The 21,015-nt window shown below is 39.3% G+C and overlaps 1 protein-coding gene across 2 annotated transcripts in view; it reads right to left on the minus strand.

Annotated features, from left to right (window-relative positions):
• Positions 1-21,015, minus strand: part of gpr158a (G protein-coupled receptor 158a) — a 98,651-nt gene that overhangs the window by 9,900 nt on the left and 67,736 nt on the right. For both annotated transcript variants that reach the window (XM_084939714.1, XM_084939713.1), the window contains exons 6-9: positions 10,255-10,364; positions 6,867-7,105; positions 4,302-4,440; positions 94-199 (exon numbers count right to left, since the gene is read on the minus strand). In XM_084939714.1, the coding sequence (XP_084795840.1) occupies positions 94-199; positions 4,302-4,440; positions 6,867-7,105; positions 10,255-10,364 (594 nt within the window). The remainder of the gene's footprint in view (positions 1-93; positions 200-4,301; positions 4,441-6,866; positions 7,106-10,254; positions 10,365-21,015) is intronic.

Consider the following 21,015-nt stretch of genomic DNA (forward strand, 5'->3'; position numbering starts at 1 on the left):
TTGACGTTATATAAATAAACTTAAATTCAATTAGATACTACACCCATCTTTTCCATACATTTGTGAATGTATTGCATACATTGAAATGGTTACCTTAGGAATGAGTAGAAGACCCAGGGTGACAGTGACAGTTAGGTGAGTGTGGGTGAAGAACAGGAGCAGCATCCAGTCTGGATGCAGCTCAGGAGCAAGAGTGAACCTGTAAAAATAAAGACAGACATCCAGATGTGAAGCTGATGTTAGTCAATTTCATTGACTGCCGATAGGATTTCAGTTTCTTATATTCTGATATATCTATAAAGCTGTTCAGCATCACTATTCAACCTGCTAAATCTCATCACATAAACCAGGAAAGTATTTGGACACAAAGACACGTCTTTATTATAGTTCATCAACTTTAAAGTGTTCATTCACTAACTGAAGTGAAACCTGCATCAAAGCTCTTGGATACAGATGGATGCGGGAGAGAAAGCTACCACCAGCGCAGCAGATTTAGCAGCAGTGTCTGTCTAGTCGTCAAATGCACTCCTGCAGTGTTCCACTTGGGTGATCCTCATGCCAGCAAGGACACAATATTTTCCTCATCCGCTCAATTGGATTCACAATAAAAAGGAGTGACCTTCATCTGGTCAAAAGATTCAGTCTATGTGTACATCAGACGGGAACACACTAGGCTAGCTGTGCTGCAGCAGTTGGAGGAAAATAAGATAATTACCATCTGAAACAACAGTGGTGAGAGGAGTAGCTCCAGCCTGTTATTTAGAACGAACTAACAGGCTTTCAGCACAGTGAGACCTCATGTGCACTAAGGATATGAAGGCATGTCTTGTTAGATGCTAATTCCACCACTGGAGAGCCTCTAACCAAGCAAATGTCATGTAGCAGGCTCATTACGCTGCTGAGGTTGGCAAATGGCTAATTAACAAACAGTTACTGTGGTAATAGCTGTGAGGCATGAATGAAGGCAAACGTCCAGCATATGAAATGTCTCGAAGCTTTGAAGTCTTCTCTCCTTCTTGTTTTGTGATGAGTTTGTGTGCAGATGAGGATTTAATAACTCTGGCATGCTGTCTCCTCTCAGCCTGCAGCATTTCACTGAGCGATCCCCACCACTCCTACGACTCCAGCGGTTTCATTCCAGCATCCCATTTACTTGGACATGGCTTATACCTGAAGATGACCACAGCCAACACGGAAGCCTGAGCTTTAACTGGTCACTATGGGATCAAATAGCAGGTTCTTCATGCAACATAAATGGATGGCGGATGCCTTTAACTAGCCCCGGTGCACACTGGAGCCCCAGGTGGCAACTAGATGGAATTAACCCACCACACCAGGCAGTTCTCCAGTTTATTAAGGACCTCATCTGGCCATTTTCTGCAGAGGAAAGCCTCACAACAATGCTCGAGAGGCTCGTTAAAAGAACTGGCCAAGCAATCACAAGAGCCAGATGTTCAAAAAGACATCAGAACACTTAAAAACTCACATTTCTTCCAGTAAACTATCGATCATGCACAATTTATTGGTAATGAACGATAATAAAGCTGCCAATAGTTCAAGTAATTGATGCTGCCTTAGAAAAAAAAATCATCCTGACATGGTTCATTAGTGAATAATGTGATGGAGCTGAGCTCTCAATTAGGGCGGCTCGAGCTAGGAGCGGCTGTGGCAGTGTCAGCTGAAACATCTCATTTATTAAAACTGCACATTGCAGCTACTTGACGTGTAGACTGGAGGGAGAGGGCTGATTTCACTATGATCAAAATTAACTACGAGCTGAACAGAACAGTTGAGCTAGCGTACACGGAAATCAGGCGATCTACTGGAGGATATAAACATCAAAATGACAACCTAAACACAGACTATGATATTAAATATGGAGCCACTACGTACAGGGAATTTTGCAAATTTAAGTGACAACATTTGCATGCTGAACACAATGTATCTATTAGTAACTATGCTTAGAGCGCTATGTGGGTGGATTCGAGCCTTACTGTTATTCCAGTGTTAAGGTTCTGATTTTTGTGTTTGTTAAACTTCGCTTTTGCTTCCTTTATTATTTCATGAGATTTACATCCATTTATGTGTGCACACAGAAAGGTCCTGAGCTGGATTTGAACCCAACACCTTTTAGCTGTCAGGCAAAAGTGACACAGACTGCCATCCAAATAAAACAAACAAACAAAAAAAAAAAACCCACTTCTTCATCTTAAATATCTTAAATAAAAGTGTCTCTTTTTCTTCCAACGGATCCTGTCAGTTATGTTACTGTCAGTTATCATCAGTGTTAGTCATAAAATAAAAGTTGGAGCGTATTTCAAGACAGAGGAGTATTACCCAAAGAAGCTCCAAATTCAGTATTGTATGGTGTATAACAGAATATAATTTGTGATGCTCAAAGTGTTTTGGTAAAAATTCTAGACAAATTTATTATATAAATAAATAGAAATCAGTTTAAAAAGTTGTCAGTTTGGATATAGCATTATAACAGATGATGTAAGCTGTAGGCTTCTTACAGTATAGCACGGGTGGGGGAGTTTACTGCAAAAAATTGTCTGTGCTGAGTCAGAAAACACAGCCTGACTGTACAAACAGCACAGGTTTACCTGCGTATCTGCTGATACTTAAATGTCCACCTTTAACAAGTCTCACTGGACCCCAGAGTAGAGCCTTCCCAGTTTCACTTCAAGACACCTCACAGATTTTTCTATCACACCACTGTATTCTTGGTTTGCATTTTGGGTTATTTTTGTTAAATAAATTGATTTTGCTCGGTTTCAGCCCTCTTCTCTTCAACTCTCTGTAGCTTTAAATTATTTGAGCTGCTGCTGCCCATTTCCAGAAGAGGGCAGTACCTTTCCTGCCATTACCACAAACAACCTGAACCAAAAATGCAGCAGAATAATTCAATTATGTGCCGTAACCTCAAAATGTCTGAGAAGAGCTGCTGGTTTGTACCAGGTCTGTACATATGTACCAAGAATCTGAACAGACTGACTACTTTACACAAACCAAAAATGTTCTTATGCAGTACTGATAACATATAAGAAACTTCTAGCTGATTAAACAACCTTTCCCTCACTAGTCTGCACCACAAATACCAGCTGGTTGAATAAATAATTACTATTTTACTCATGTGCAATAGTTAACTGTTCTCAGATGCTACACAGCAGTATGTGATTTAGAAAATGAACAGTTGTATGCAGGCTGTGAGAGAACAAGCTAGTGTATAATCACTGGAGTAATGTGCCATGAAGTACAGCACAAGCGTGTGGATGCTAACCTGCAAAGAAAGGAACACTTGGCAAACTAATCTGACATCATGAGTAAAATGATTTGCAGTACAAATGCCGCACTGTTGAGTGACATTTAAAATATGATTTGATTATTAAAGAATGTAATTAACAGTTTCAAGTGGTTTCTAAATATAAGCACTGTTTACACAGCCTGTTTTTATCCTCATCCATTAGATTAGGCTACATGTTTAATGTTTTTCGTACTATTGCTGGTCTGCTGGCTACCAAATGCAAAGAAAACTTTCCCCCTGAGCTAAGGGTGGTCCACACACGGAGCAATGTGGTGATCAGAGAACATAAAATGTCAAAGATGTTCAGCAACTTCAAGCGATAATAGGAGAAGTGAGTGGGCATGAGCAAATGCAGCAAATACCAACAATGGCGACCCCCACATATGTTGATCGACATATGAGAGGGTGGCAAATAAATTAGAAGGTTACCTAGGCAACCGAGGGCTGAATTGTCCAAAAGCAACCAACCATTGAATGACCAACAGGATGAGGAGGCATGTAACTGATAGCTGGAAAATTTGCCATTTTGCACACCTTCAAGGCTTCATCTATTTTTCCTGTCTCTGCATAAAAGTGAGCTCTAGAGCTCCGTTTCTAATTGTCATCATGGGTTTTTGCTTTGCAACATGATGCAAATTTGAGTTGAAAAATTTTAACCTGTGCAAATGCGGCTTCGCCTCTGCATTGCCCAGTGTGAATTTGCATCAAATCACCTCATGGGATTGAAAACGTGTTCGCGGTTTGAAGGTTTTCAGACTTTCTGATTTCTGTCATGACATTTCCTTAAGATTCATTCTAGCTTACTCGATGTGCTATAACCAAGAGACTATGTTGGCAGTTCACTGACCTTATAACCAAATTATTTATCTCATATAACTTTTACTAATTTTCTGGTATGATGCAATAATACAATAGAATATATTTGCATTTTTTTTTAAATTCAACAAAAAAAAACAACTCATGGTGCCAAATCACTGGGAGGAGGAGCTCTTACCTGATGATGTAGAATATAGCTGACAGCACAAGCTCATTGTGAACAGCAATGGCCATGTAGCGAGGCTCGTGGAAGGCCGACGGCACAGTCCTCACAGCGTAACACAGATAGACCGCCCACAGCAGGAAGAGGAACTCGGCTGGGAAGCGAAAAAACAAAAAAGAAGCTGTAAACACAGCGAATGCTCTGGCCAAGAAATCATTTCAATGCGGCACACACTCCTTACATGGGCACCAACCAACCAGCCACTTCACACTCCAGCGCACACATGGAGCTGCCACAGATGGTTGTAAAACACACATATACAGGAAAGTGGCCTGCTCGACAGACTCATTTGCAACAGCTGTGGTTGTATTCTCAGGGCATTAAATGAGTCCCCGTGCACCTCCGCGGCAGCCTCACGTAAGGTTTCCAAGGTATCCAGCTCCGCAACTGTAAACACGCCAGGTTGCTGCCTGTGAGGGCAAGTGAATCATGTTTCCTTACAATAGGAACAACAATCACTGCAAAGTGACTCATTACTGTAAACGCCTCCCTGTCCGTTGGACTTCTTTTTTTAAATAATTAGATCTCAAACTTTTATTTTTGTAAGTAAAACTATTTACTCGAGACAACAATAGAAATAAATTTGTTTTCTCCGTTTCCTGAAATAAAATAGCGAGTGAGAGCAACGAGGGAAATCTAACTCTTTTTTAATGGTTTATTCAGAGCATTTGTAAATTATTTATCAGTAGTTCCAGCATATTAATCCTTCAAAATGGGCAGATTTTTTAATTTTTTTGTACGTGATTATTTTTTTTACAGCGTTAAACAAAAAATGTTTCTGGTACGTTAGCAACTAAAAGACTTCATTCACAAGTTTAGCTACCTCAAAGCCTTTTTTTTTCTTTTTTTTTTTTTTTTTTTTACCATATATTCTGTTATAGACTATAACTTCTATAGAATAACTTCTATAGAATATAACTCAGTCTTTCACTGTTACCAGTAACTTTCTTTTTTTGTAATCTATCATGAACCTCCATACAGTTTAGAGTGGGCTTTGTGAAACCGATTATACAGAGGATTTGCAGACAAAGAACTGCTAACCCAATGACATTAACTCATCCCTGTGTATGAACACTTCTAGTGAAACTGGGACCAAAAATCCTTCAATTCCTTCAAAATAAAAGCTGCACCTTTTAAACTTCTACTTTGATGGGGAGCCTTCTCCATTTCCAGTTTGCGTTGCACTTTTGCTAACTACAATCACTTGGGTAGTAGTTAGCAAGTATTTGCAGCCAAGGTGTTCATTGCAAATTACAGGTGACCAAGGCAACCTACTAGCAACCAAAGCAATCATAATGAGCTTCTTAGTGCAGCATATCATATTCAATATGTTGAATAACGTGCACGCATGATATCACATGAAGAAAAAGAAACCTCTCTAGGTTGTATGGTGCAATATTTTTAAAAAATACTTACTACTCACTACTCACTTACTAATTTCTATAATGTAATTAGTGTTTCTGTGTTCTATGATATTTAACCTTGCCATGGGTGTCACAAGAAACTAACTCGCACCAGCATGTGATTTGCACAAGAGGCCGTGTGAGGGATGAGGAAGAGGAGTGTGCAAAAGAAGTGTGTTCTCTTACCATGACTGCTGATAACTGCTTTTCACTGTTTTTATGTTTATAAAGTTAGACTGCACAAGATTAATACAAGAATCCCAGTGTGCCTGTACTGTCCTCTACCCCTGCACATGTGAGCACATGATAACAACTACTGAAAGTGCAGTTTTGCTGCATGCTTGGGTCTTAAAAATTTGTCTTTATTCGATAGGAGCTCATTTTTTATGGGATTGTTTCTGCGCAGAAACACAGCAAAGCAGAAAATACTACAATTATATCTCTTGCTGCGAGCAAATGCAGGTGTGGATTTCTAAATCTGAAAGATTTATTGCATCTCTGTGGGTGTAAATTATAAGCTGCATTCAGGTGGCATCAGAGTTGCCCCGCACATCCATATTGCCAACCTATTTTTACCTCCTAATAAACAGAATGAAAATGTGTCCTCAGTATACAGTAGCGCAGCATGGCGGCCCGGCTGGGGGTCCATCTGTTTTCCCAGAACTCTAAAACGACCACAGCGCTCTCTCATGAAGCCTGAGTCAGCAGACATACACCAGCATGCAGACTTGCTCAAAGTGAGATGCTGCTCTCAAAGCATCTTTGATTTCTCATCTGTCTTCATCTGCTGCTGGTTGCCCTTCCCCTCCTGTGTACAACACAGGAAAGCATCCAAAAGCGTAGCACCAGTAGAGAGGATTAATGTCTTCTTTTGGGAAACATTTCCAAATGTACATGGAAGGGAGTTGTCTTAATCATCCAGCTTCACCCCATCACTCATTCTTCCCTCATCTCACTTTCAACTCCCATCACTATCATGCCTAACAAATCACTTCTTAATTTCACGTGTCCATCAAGTAACCCACGTTTCCTCACCACACTACGCACATGCAGAGTGCGGCACACTTAAATCTACTCACAGCGCCCTGCAGAGGCAGAGGGCAGTAATGGTACATACCAACAGCCATCATATAGTCCCAGCGATCCAGGAGGCACATGCTGAACTGCAGCCCATTGGGCGTGTAGCCCACCTCGATGAGAGCCAACTTCCTGTCCGGGTTTTGACAGACAGCAGATGTCCAAGCCACCAGGAACCAGCAGACGATGAGCAGAATGATGCCCAGCAGACGTAGCACTCGCCAGCTGGTCATATAGGGGATCCTCTGGGCTGTACGGGACAGGAACACCTTCAGCACCCTGTGGAGGGAGAAGCTCACATTGAGACTGTTTCACAAAGTTTCATGTAAGCCTGTCGTCATTTCAAGTAAACAGAGTATCCATGAGAGGGAAATACCTCTACACTCAGTGTGCCTTGAGTGTATTTATCTTTTTATTTCCCATATCTGCTAGAATTTGAAACCTTCTACATGCAAAAGCTTTAAGCAAAAAATACATCACAGCTGCTTTACACACTGGTTTATTAGTCTATGGCATCGGAAAAATATTGCTTCCACAATATGAGATTATTTTGCTTTAATTTTAAGTGTTTGACATAAATACTGAACAGAAAACTAGTATTTCCATTTTCATAGACTCTTATTAAGCTTTATAGCAGCCATTCCCAAAGTCAAGAGTGCTGCGGCCCACTTAAAAACCAGAAAATCCCAAGGGGCCCACTCATTCTTAAATCTTCACTTCAATCAAAATGCAAGAGAAAGTGATGTATTTCCTTGAAAAGTTTCATTCCAAAAAACATAAACAACGCAGGCTGTTAAGGCTATAAATTGTTGATGCTACTTGGGTGTATGCAAAGTGTTTAGGTCAGTGTGTGACCCATCTTCCTCCTTGGACACGAACTTCACTCACCTGTGCCAATAGGAGTCACTGAACTGAAACTCTCTGCTGTGCTATTGCAGCCTTTCAAAGGATTTTTATTATGTGCTGCTGTGTCCAAACAAACACGGTGAAAACGCCGACGTCAACTCTGTGATCAAAAGTGAGCCTGGCAAAAAATTAACCTTGATGGTGGATGCTGAAGTAAAATATTAGTATAGTCATGCTGTCTCTTGCGAAATGAGAAGTATACGTCATATTACTGCAATGAAGGACTTGAATGTACATGTGTAATCAAATGACCTTTGGCCAAAGTGGAAAGAAAAAACTCCCTTTTAACAGGAAGAAACCTCCGGCAGAACCAGACTCAGGGAGGGGCGGTTGGGGAGAGAGAAGGAAGACAGGATTAAAGAACTAGTATTATGTGGAGAGCAGTGAAGCTTCAAAAGCACTGGATCACATCATGATGGCTGTGTCCATCTTTTATGCTATCTATTGTAACCACTGCTTCAAACCTGCACATCTCACTGTGTGAGGCTAACTGTGATCCAGAATCTCTATCTAAGGGAATGGTTCTCAGTCACTAGTAACCTCTTGCTTACTTATCCTGCATAAATCATAGTTTTATTAGATGGTTGAGCCATTTGAAAACACTGGTACAAGGTAACCCTAGAGTAGAAAGTTATAGCAAGATTTCTTTTTTTATATGGATGAATTTACCTTTATTAGCACCATTTCCTGTGAACTGGCTCCAACATGCTCAGAATCGATGATTTTCTCGACCATATTGGTTCATGAAATTTAACCAAGACAGTTTATCTGCCTTAAACTTACTACACATTACAAAAAGAGCTGAGTAGGGTTGAGCGATTGGACGAATATATCAACTATCGACGATAGGCTGAGCCCATCGGTGATCGTTTTTACAAGGTCGATTTATTTATTTATTTGCCCATGAGTAAGTTTGCTAATAATGATGGCACTAATAGAAGCAGTCAACAGAAAAAAAAATAACAGCGCTGTTTTAACAGCACCCTTTTTCATCTGCGAGCAAATGCACGCTCTTAAATTCTGCGCCCAAATGCGTGTTGATGGAGCTGCAGAAGTTGGTGATAGCCTTGGATACTCAGCCACATGGTGGACACGTACACGCTCATGCAAGTTAGTCGTGTTTGAGTACTTTGTTCACACTATACGTCTGCACAAGCGGCACACCGCTTTGGTTACATCCTTAGGTTTACCTCTTTCATCCAAAATTGCCAACTTTATACTTTTTTTAGTGCTGTCAGCATTAACGCGCCGTAATCACGACTAACGCGATTAACAATTAACTCATCTGGAGCACAGACTGAGTCAAAGTCCCTGAAATGTCTCTGTCAACACATTTCAGGCAGTTTGTCCAAAGTTTGTTCATTCTGCACTCCAGATGGGTTGAGCGCGTTAAAATTTTTAATCGTGATGACCACATTAACGCTGACAGCCCTAATTCTTTGGGGAAATTAGTTCATCCATGTTTGGCCTTCTGTGTTGTAAACAGCAAATCAGTCCGTGCATGATTACATTGCTCCGCCCATCAAAAAGTCTGCGCATACGCGAATATATCGCCGATCGTCGATTATTGGACTGATGATTGTTGGTTGGAAAATTTTTACATATCACCCAACCCTAGAGCTGAGTGATCAGAAAAGAAAAAAACAAAGCAAACTTATTGTTTGTCACCTCACTAAATGGGTGAAATTTTACACTATTTATTAAAAAATGCTAATATGTTGCAAACTTATTTAAGGACTTTGGTTTAAAAGAAAGTTTGCCTTGAGGTATGATTAAATGACATGTCAAGACTTTTTCCTGACTTCCTGCAAAGCAGCGCAGCAGAAAAAAACTGCTAGCCATCACATTTGCAGCACTTATTCCACCTGCCACATCCACAGACTGTGGAGTTAAACTCTGCTCAAACACATCACCGGCATAGCTATTCTTAGGCTCTGCCCTTCACGCACATTGATGAAGTGTCCACTGCTCTCTCCACTAATGAGCCCCCCATCAAAAATTGATCTGTGCAATATGTTAACTTGCACCTCTAAGGGTGAACTGGGCCCCGGCTCGTGTTAGCCACATCCTCTTAATCAGTATCTCCATTAGCGCATTTTGACAGATTCACCTGACAAAAAAAGGCCCACAGATGAAGAATTTCATCACTGTCACTTTAAATACAGTGGACCACCCTGTTTCATTAACAGCTATTCACAGCTGGAGAACTCCCCCCCCAACACCACTCCACTGCATCCTCTGGCGATGCTTTCTGTTCCTGAGTTCTGTTTTTGTCTTTTTCTCAGCAACTGTCATTCAGAACTTTGTTAAATATGGAGCTCATTTGGGGCCAATGCGCTCCGTGTTTTCTTAATTACTTTACCACTTAATGAGGCAGTATAGCCTGGTGATGAAGTAGCTGAAAAACACGCTGCCTTGACACATCACAGGACTCTTTATCAAAGGATTAAGAGGTCAGATGCAATGTAATCTGATAAGTGCTTCCAGGGATGGATAACAGTGTCGAACTGTGGGTGAAGTACCTGTACAACTTAAGAGTCAGCATCCCGTAGACGGTAGCGAAACCCAGCAGTCGAACCCAACGCAGAAGGATGCAGCGGAAAACACTGGGCTGGAAGTAGAGAATCCCAACCTGGAAGAGGACAGAAGCAGCGTTAAACAACAAAGGTCGTGAAAAGAAACTGAAAAATAAATAAATAAATAAATAAAAGAGCCACCCAACTGTGAGTGTTTTTTCTATCTAAATGATAATGGGCCCTCTTTCCCTGGGAAATTACATTTAAATTCGTGGGAAGCTGCTGCCTCATTGTGCTCTCAGTGGACGTCTCTATAAACAGTAAAGTAATCTTATTTAAATGTTGGTTTTCTCCAACTGTTCTCCTTTGGTGTCGCACAAGTGAATGAGTGGGTTTATGCAGTTTAGTTTACTGTACATCCTATCGCACATTAAATCCCTCTATAATCAGTTACTTGCTTTGTTTCACCACAGAATCTACTCATGAAGCTATTTTGCTTGTGTTCTCTAAACCTTTTCTACTTCCTCTGCCACCTTTCATCCATCAAAGGGAATTTAAAATACAGCAAAAGTGACCATCAGTGTGTATCGCCGATGCTGCAGATGAACTCAGTGTGTTTTGGGGCTGTGAACTTTTTTTTAATAGTGGTTTTTGTCAGCAGATGGTGTTTCCAGGGATGTCATGAATGTGTTGACATAAAAGATCAAATGCTGCTTGAATTCTAGGACCTTTTTGCTCATGTCGGCCAAAAAAAAAAAAAAAGAGCACCAAATATTTATTTTTTCTCATATGCTACAAAGAGCAGCTCCATCTGCTGATGAAGATCATGTGCTATGATCAAAAGGTCTGGGCATCAGTTGAGCGCATACACTTGGACTTACTTCTAGGACTCTCAAGGATCAAAAGTTTTGACCGTACTAAAATTACTATGGCTAAACAGCTGCTGAGCTTGCTTCTCAATAATGAAAAAGTAGCATTTGTTGAGCACTTTTCTAGTCTGATTGAGCACTAAAAAGTACCTAACAGATACAATATGTACGACACCTGCAGAAACAACAAAAGGTTTGCTCCACTAAAAGGTATAAGATTGCTTTCTTAGAACAATACTTTAAAAAGCTTGTTGGTGTACGGCAAAACTATGTGCCAATGATCAGGTTCCCTTGATGAAAAAATAACTAAATAAAAACTTCAGAAAGTTTATGGTCCAGGTATGTTGATATACAACCTATTCAAGAAGGGGCAGTGTCAAACAGAACAATAAGTGGACACGACCACCAAAAATGAAATCCAGAGGAAATGATGTGCTCACAGTTGCTATGAGACAGTAAAGCATAGTAACTAACTAAACAAATATATAACAAAGATATAAAATATAACAAAATAACTACAAATAGCTGAAATTATAAATATTCTAGTATTATTAAATATGCACGCAGTGTTACTGTATATGCATATCGTAAAATTAAATATGCATACTTGACGTTGGGGTGCCCATCTTACCATATTGTCAGCACCCTGTGAAGCCCAGTAAGTAAAGGAGCTTAAGCTCACGGTTACATCCAGTAACTACTATTTTATTATTATTTTCACTGTATATTTTTCCCTTTGACACATTTTAAGGGTATAACCACTCATTTGTAATTATCTTACAAGCTTTATTAACAACCATAACAAGAACAATGTTGATACTGCATATCAAGGCTGAAAATTCCCTCCACATTGTACATGGATTGACCCCCTAAATCTAGAAGGGTATCTGGATGAGATAATGAGGACATTAAGATAATACCTCCAAAACTTCCTGTTACAAGTGACATTCATTTATCACATATGTTTGTGAAAGGACATAAAATGTCAAATTTTCCAAATCCTCAGATCTAGATCCAGGTCTACATATAAAGTTAAAGCTCCATTTCTGCTAAAATCTGAATGCAAATCCAACCATAACCTTTTGAGAAATGTCACTAAAAGATAAAAAAAAAATCAAACCAAACCAAACACATATCGCAAAGGAACCAAGCTAATAAATTAATAATGCTAATAATTTAATAACTCAATAGAAGATTACTTAAAACACTGATTATATTTGAATCTCGTGATTTGTCAGTCATCATTTTATGAGCAAGATAAAGCAGTGTGTGTGTGTGTGTGTGTGTGTGTGTGTTATATGTGCATTCAGCGCTCTATCTCATTTATAAATAATTGTTTCAGCTTGGCCAACCTTTGGTAAAAGTTTGAGCTAAACTTTGACCAGGCTGGAATTGGTTGTCACTACTTTTTAGTGTGATTTTTAATTTTCAATTGAAAAAAAAAAGAAAGAGACTATATATAGAGGGCCGGTATGAATATCACAGTGTTGTTGGTGATTTGATGAATTTAATGTCTAGCTCTTCCAGTCTGGCAGAATGAAACTCATCCAGGAATAGTCTCCCAATCTTTAGGGATTTAAATCCGCATTCATCTCTTTAGTGCATTGTTTGAACTCCAACACACAGCGACTCAGCTCAGATAATCTTTGAAAGAAACCTTCTGTTAACAGGATAACATCATAATGAGTGACTGACGCTTACCGCTTCGCTCCTAAAATGCCTCACACACATCGTCAGGGTTCAGCCAGTGCTTTGATATTGTTACGAGCATACAAGTAAACAACCCTTACACTACAATGATTGCATAATAGAGCAATTAGGAATGAAAAACAACTGACATGTTCTGCACATAGTGTCTCAGATATAACACTCAATGGATAAATGTCTAAGAAAGAAACAGGTAGAGAAATTTCTATTAATTAGCATTATTTTTCCAATAATTATAATTACTATAGTACAACTAATAGTAGTACTACTGCTGCTGCCACTATTACGGGAGGTGAAACCATTTTGGTAGAGTCATTTTCATGAGAAATTTACCTTTTATACATCAAAGAGAAAATCCATGAACTGAATTAGTCATAACAGTAAAGTGCAGTGAAAGCTTGCCCTTGAGACACAGAGGGCATCCTCCTATGTTACATCTTCACGAGTAGATTCTTCTACAAAGACCTGAGCATGCTAAACAGTGCCCATCCATGCTGGTAAAAAAACGCTGATGGTCTTCCAAAGACATAAAAAGAGCCAGAACAAACAGAGAGAAAAAAGAAACAAACATCTGAGGCGACGTAATTATCTGTCCGTTGCAGATGTGCAGAGATTTCCCCTGTGGGATTGTTAATGTTAATCGGATTAGCTGAGGCATTAATACGTTCCCTCAGGCAGCGGCGAAGACGCAGGCATGTGGATATTTTTGCTCACTAGGTTCGAGTCAGTTAAGGGACACAGAGGACCCCACGGGAGGAACGGTGGCCCACATCTTCATCTGCTCACAGAGTCTGGAAGACCAACTGGAGAAACTTCTGATTCAAACAAAGCATGAACAGTTTGACTCGATTTTGCAAAAGGAACATTGTGCTGAGGAAATAAAGACTTAAAGAGTGCTGAGCTGTTCATTTTCAATACATACAAGGTGCTTAATACTATATCTACTGTCAATATGTTTTTAAAAAGCCTTTTTTTTAACAGGTGGGATTAACATAAATATCTAAATAACGATGTGTGACTGCTCCTCAGTGTATTACCTTTTTCACAAAATAAAGAGCAGAGGAACAGGAGCTGATAAAAAGATAGCCAGGCTGCCGCCGAGCAACTTGCTGACGCACGTTTGGCTCCACGGGGACAGGAGAGGGCACAGGAAGAGGAGTAAAAATGCACAATGGGAAAACACAGCTCAGGACTCCCTTTTAGATAAACTACCAAATAGCATCTGAATCTCCATCACGCGCCAGTTTTAAGACTGGTGTTGTTTGTGATGAGACAGAAACGAGGAGGTGTTATCTGCCACATTCTTCCCTTGAGGGCTGGCTTTAAATGATCTGAATAAGCTGTCATAAAAAACTTTTTTACACATTTAGCAGTCTGAGCTTCTCTTTTAATGGTGCGATCTCACCTCTGGTTATTTTAATGGCTCACAACAAGAAACAAAAAGTGATGGATATGTACAAACATGTAAGACATCCTTTTCATCCTTCTCTCCCTGCAGTTGTGAATTGGATAATGGATGGATGGTGTGTCGTGGTCTTACTACAGTTCGAATGACAGATGATGAAGACATTAAAAGGTAATACCAAATAATTTTGATGATCGCTGCTGATACAAACATGGTGGAGAGGTCTAGTTCAATGACTTCAATGACTGGCTTCATCGTACTTCCTTTGACTAACTTTCAAAGTGGTCACACCCATTACTAAAGTATCTTTTTGGATGATTTATCTAATTAAAAATAAGAAAACAAACAAAAAAACTACTCGTAGTGGTTGATGCTGTTTAATGCTGTCTAGCTCAACATTTTGAGGACTTCCTTTTGGAGCCACCCTCATGTGGCCATTCAAGGAACTGCACTTTTTGATGCTTCTCACTTGGCTTCATTTTTCAGCCTCAGAGGTGGTCACTTCCTTGTGACCCCACCACACGTGTCTTCAAAAATTCTCAGACCAAAAGGCAAAGGCAAAAATAAGTCGCTATTGTCAGACATTACTATGACCCTCAGGTTTCATGATGATCTGCAGAAATTACACAATCAATTTGTGCTGGCACAGTACTTCCCATCAGTAAGGTTTCTGGGAAGTTACTGGCCCCAATCCTCAGACAGGTTTCTCTTAATGTTAGTGGGTATAAAGAGTAAGATCAGTTTCTGCCCTCCTTCTCTTTTGAAACCTTCCATTAATAATCAATGTTAAGTGCTGGGAATACTGGATTCAGCGTTGTGGGGAGGGGAAGGAAAAGGATCAAATGTTATTGGTGAATATGTGTGTGTGTGTATGGTGTATATGCATGCAAGTAAGGTACTGTATACCTATCTAATGGACATCAATATCAAGGAGACAATTATGAACTAATATCAAGCCTCTATCCCAGCCCCATTTGCCTTGTTGTTTGCCTACAACATAGCAAAGGCTTCAGCTGAGCTGAGCAGTCCACTTTCCAGTTTTACTTTTTTCATTTCTTGAATCTCATCCTATTGCTATTTGTGATTTTAAAAAGTGCTAGTTCTTCTGTCAGTTTGCATGCAACAGATTTTGCAACTAGTAGTGAAGACATTTAGATAACATAGTTTTTTTTTGTTTTGCTTTCAGGCAGGCAGGTGAATATGTCCCAGCTGGATAAACGCCTAGATCAAGGGTCAGCAACCTTTCACATCCAAAGAGCCATTTGGACCCGGTTTCCACGCAAACGAAAACACTGGGAGCCGCAAATACTTTTTGACATCTAAAATAAAGATAACACTGTATATATTGTTTTTTACCTTTATGCTTTGTGTGAACAACTAAGGTGTGTTGTTTATGAAATCCATGAAGTGCTAGAGAGAAAATTACATTTTATTTATGTAATTAACACATTTTTAACTCTTAAAGAAATATAACAAAAGGAAAGACGCCCAGCTGAACTAAAATGATCCATGTAGCAAACAAAAACTGTTGTGAGCCGCCACCCTTATATCACCTTTGGGCTTTTGGAGCCTTGACCTGACTTTTAAAAAATAATTGGAAAAAAAGCACTATGCTGCTAAAAGATGAAAAATAGATATTTGCAAAATTCTGCCTAAGTATGTATTTTACCTGGTTAATGTGTGTGGCGGGGCGTGGTCTGCAGCGCTGCTGCAGGGGAGGCGGACGCACCTGAGCGGCACCCGCAATCACGCCTCGCCGCCTTAACGTCTGTGCTATCTATGCTGTTGTTGGTGTGTGTCGGGCTGTGAGCTGAAAAGCTACAGCCGGCTGTATGCGTACAGCAACCGTGTGTGAAAAGTGGTCAATAAAGAGATTCTGAAAAGCGTGTTCATGCAAACAGCGTCGGGTCTGCCGTGATATGTTTACAATGGGACTTCTGCTCCTGAACCTCTGCGCACAGCGTCTGCAAATCGGGGCTGTACGAAGTCACTTTCATCTTTACGCAGGACTGTAAGCTGTCATCTGTGAGGCGTGAGCGGTGTTTGTTTTTAGCATAGTTCACGGAGGAGAACAGCTGCTGACATAATGTGGATCCGAAGGTCCATAATTGACCTACCTGGGGTTGAAAGTCTCGATAAATACATGGCGTTTTGGCGGGTACACCGGCTCCCGCGAGTGTGACGCTTATTTTGAGCGATGAAAAAATAATAGAATATATTTGTATTTTTATATTTCAATATCACAATAATCTTCCAATTTAGAACTACAAGTTAAAAAAGAACTAACATAAATAAAATAAACTTCAGCTAAATACTTCTAATTTATTTTCCCAAACTACGCGGAGCCGCAGTATAAGGACTAAAGAGCTGCAGGTTGCCGACCCCTGGCCTACATGATGAAGTTTTATCTGCTGGCCTGGTCTCCAGGCTCTGCAGACACCTGACTTATCACAACCTGGTTCTGCACCTGCTCTCTAAAACAAAGTCTTATCATGTGGAAGCTACAACACAACACAAAGTGTTATACAGACATATACCTGAGATGAGCTTTCATATGCAAATATAAATATTTGAAGTTGTAAAAATGCACAACTGAATATTTTTAAGAGTTCTGGAATCTTCTATGTCCTATTTTACCACTGAATTTTGACTTAAATTACAAAAATCGAAAATAATTTGCTGCTACCTTTTTTATACCACAAATATTCTTGTTATGTGTTATTATCCTGTTAACCAATTAATAATAACCTTTAAAAAGGAGCAGTTGGATATTATGGGACATATACATATGTTTGCTTACTAGTTTGGTCACATAAGTAGTATGTAAAAAAAATCAATAACAAAAAAAAAAACAATGGTAGTCTCAACAGCTAATGCACTGAGCTGCTGCCACTGGAATGGCTGATTGAATAGTTGAATTACTGAGCAGTTCAACAGGTTTACTTTTCTGTGCATTTGTACCAGTGGGTCAAGCATCTCAAGCATTGCACTAAGTGAGGATGTAAAGCTATTAACAAAATAATCAACTTCTGTCGGAGTAAAGTTTAAGTAGCTGATTCCCACTCTGCTGGTACATGACATGAAAGAAAACAACCATGGAGGTATCGCTTCCATAGTTCAGTTATAGCATTTGCAGAAACAAAGGCATCTACTGTATTGAAATTTATTTGCTAGTGTTTTGTAATATAAAACATTGTAAATCTGAATGTTATCAAAATACTCAGACAAAAGAGAGTTTTTAGGGATTAATGTTAAATGTTAAGTTTCTATGCTATATGTCAGGACAAGTTATTGCAATTTTATTGCAGTGTTGAGGCTGTCATATTCTTCATAAAGATGGGTGTTAATATTACCTAGAATAATTACTTAATCTAAACTGAACAAGTAAAGCACATTAAAAAAAAAAGTCTGAGAAATTGAAAAGTCTTAGGCTACGTCCACACCTACACGGTATTTTTGAAAACACCGCTTTTTCTATCCGTTTGGGCCTTTTGTCCACACGTAAACGGCGTTTTGGATTACTGAAAATGGAGATTTTTAAAAACTCCTGCCAGGGTGGAGATTTTCGAAAAACTCAGTTTATGCGTTTACACGTGGACGAGGAAAACTGAGATTTAGTCAAAGCTGTGCGCCTTTTTTGACGCTGTCCTTCGTCACGTTATTGTTTACCTGAGATAAATTTCTACAATGGCGGATATAGACAAAATACTGTTGCTGATAATCTTAGAGATATTTTTTCAGAAATGGGATTTGGGATTTTTTTTTTAAACGAAAAGGAAAAAAATCTCAGTTTTCCAAAATACTTGTGTATGTTTGAACGTAGCCTTAGTAAGGGCAAGGCAGATGATTCATAACAACTACTAAAACAGTTTTTTGAGTTTTTCAGTTATGGTGGACAAGGCTATGGGTCTGCTTTTGAAATGAATTGGAAGAGAGCAACCTTATGGTCAATGCACTGTGTTTATTTGGATTACCTTTTGGTGCAGTTGAGGATATCTAGATTTTATTCTTTCTTTTCCACTTAAATGTTGATGGCATGACATTTAGCACATTTCTCCTAAAAGCCTATTTAGAAAATTATAATGATTAAATAGAAAAATGATAAGAACTGACAATAGAAACAGGCATGGGACAAAATATATGATATATTAGTATATATTATATCTATGTTGAACTAAGAAGATCTATGTTGAACAGTAAGGAGCAATGGGAGACTGAAAGCGCAGACAAACATGACACAAGCAAGATTCACTCACTCACCCACTTAGTGATTCAATCAACACTCAGTCACTTAATTTGCGGTTATCTCTCATTCCTAATCATCTCTCATTTCAGCACCCACCAGCTGGCTTCCACACTGAGATTCACTGGGTTGGTTACCCACCAGAAAGTGTCCCTGTTGATAGGACGGTGACGCAAGCCGGCCAGCTGTGGTGTGAGCATCAGCTTTCCAGGGAGCTATTGTGATGTTGGCTACTTTAACATTCTTTGAAGTTTTGTTATGTGTCACCGCTCAAAAGCTGCGGATAGTCTGTGTGATATTTGTTCTTCAATAAAATCCAAAGAATTTAACAAAGGAGTCTGAACTCACGTGTGAGGTTAACTTTTGCAAAAGGGGCTATAATTTGGGGAATGTCTTGTTATTTCGAGTAGAAAAAAACACAATAGGAGAAAATGAATCTGCAGGTTAGAAACTGCTTGAGAAGTCTTGTTAAAATGAGACAAAAACAACATTATTATGTAATATGTCATTACTACCATTTGTACAGGTTACTGTACAATAGGTTTTGTGGTACTCAGGTTTTGGTTTTGGATATTCAGACCTTAATGTGACCTTAACTGAAGAAGTCAGTTTTATCCTGTAACTGTAAACAGAACCTGTCATAGCAAACTTTTAACACAAACTTTAGCACTTTTCATTCCCCGAAGGCTTCATGTAAGAATGGCTGTACACCCACAACAAAAATATGACACCCAAACTAGATGCGCCACAGAGTGTAGCAAAAATCATTTAGTGCTAGGACGCTTTGGATAATTAGCTCTCGCTGCAGGGCAAAAAAGAGATATTCAGCAAATAACACTTAAAAAAAGGAAGTGGGTGGATTCTTTTATCAGACTAATGCAGTTAGAAGAAGCACTCCGAGAAGCAGCAGTGTGTAATTAAGTTGTTATGTGCAGACAATAAAAATGCAAATGCATAGGTGCAGGGTGTTTGGTGCAAAAGGTGAAAGCTTTAGGGATAGATCCACCTTCTTGTGAAGGTCAGGATGACACAGGATATTGATCACAGGGGACGACAGACCTCTCCCTTTGTGCCATTAAATCAGTATACTGCTTTCACTAAAGAGCAGAGAGCAAAAATTAACTGTGGTCTGTATTCTTATGTTTTTAAAATCCTCTGTCTTCACAAAATAATGGCTGCTTAAATGCAGAGACAAAATTATTACTGAGCTGAGTTCTTATAAAGCATTTAGAGGAAGTTTTCAGGTTATAGGGCAGCAACCGTGCCAAACACTGACACATTCACATTATTCGGTCGTGCTCTGAGAAGATAAAGAAAGCACCAGTGACACTAATCACCTTTGAATCTAAAGTCATTTTTCGACATGTGAAGTTACCCTTTCTGTGTTATAACATGCATTATAACATGATTTATGTTATAACAATATAACATGATTATTTTTGTCCATTTCAAGACAGAGAAAAAAAAGCTGTAAACTCCACATTTGCATAACGTGACCTTGTAAAGAGGATATTTCTAGCATGTTAGCAAGTAATTTATTTACACATTCAGCAAACATGACACAACATTAGCATGCACTGCGAGTCCCATCTGATCATTGTAAGTCCGGCATTGACTCGGCTGGGTTGCCCATATGTTCACCAGCATTTTGCTAGCATTTCCCACCACTAAGCGGGTCAGGAACCATAAACGGGTTTATGATAGCAGTTTGTATAAAAACTGCTGATTGTTGGATTCTGGTTAAATCAGTGAGACTATAAAAACCAAAACAATGAGCGAAAAGACACTAAGGTGCTCTGTAGCTCACAGTAACTCACACAGTCAACCAACTAAATGATCACCATTTTTTCCTGTTGTAAATGAATGTCTTTTGTCCTTTCTTCCTCCCTTCACCCCCAACTGCTCACGGCAGATGGCTGCCCCTCCTTGAGCCTGGTTCTGCCAGTGGTTTCTTCCTGTTTAAAGGAAGTTTTTCCTTCCCACTGTCGCTAAAGCGCTTGCTCATAAGGGGCCATCTGATTGTTGGCGTTTTCTCTGTAGTATTGTAGCGACTTTACATTACACACCCTCTATAAAGCACCTTGAGGCAACTGAAGCTGCCCAAAAAAGTGATAGAACTCAAAATTTTAATGAGTTAGTATCTCTTTAGTTATTACTGTAAGTCAAAGTTTCAACATACTAACCTGACATTTTGACTTACAGATGGAAAAAACTATTAAATTCAAGTAGTGGAAAAAAGCTTCCATATGTGCTGGGCTCAGACTGCACAATATTTTGTCTGTTACTGTTATGGTCTGTGGGACTCGTGGGCTTTGTTGAGGGTTGTTTCACGTTTAAGTGCTCCTAGTTTGTGTTTCATATTCTTAAACTCTAGATTTGTAATTGTTATTATTAAGCTGAGTGGGTCCTTACTTCAGTTCTAGTTTAGTATTTATGGAGTGTGCTATTTAAATTTAGTTTTTGTTGTGTTTTCCTGTTAATTCCTGTTTGTCATTTAACCTGTGATAGACTGGTGACCTCTTTATGGTGCTCCACAGTCTGCA

Source organism: Perissodus microlepis, chromosome 9 (assembly GCF_051167445.1).
Source record: "Perissodus microlepis isolate ML-2025 ecotype Zambia chromosome 9, ASM5116744v1, whole genome shotgun sequence".
NCBI lineage: Eukaryota > Metazoa > Chordata > Actinopteri > Cichliformes > Cichlidae > Perissodus > Perissodus microlepis.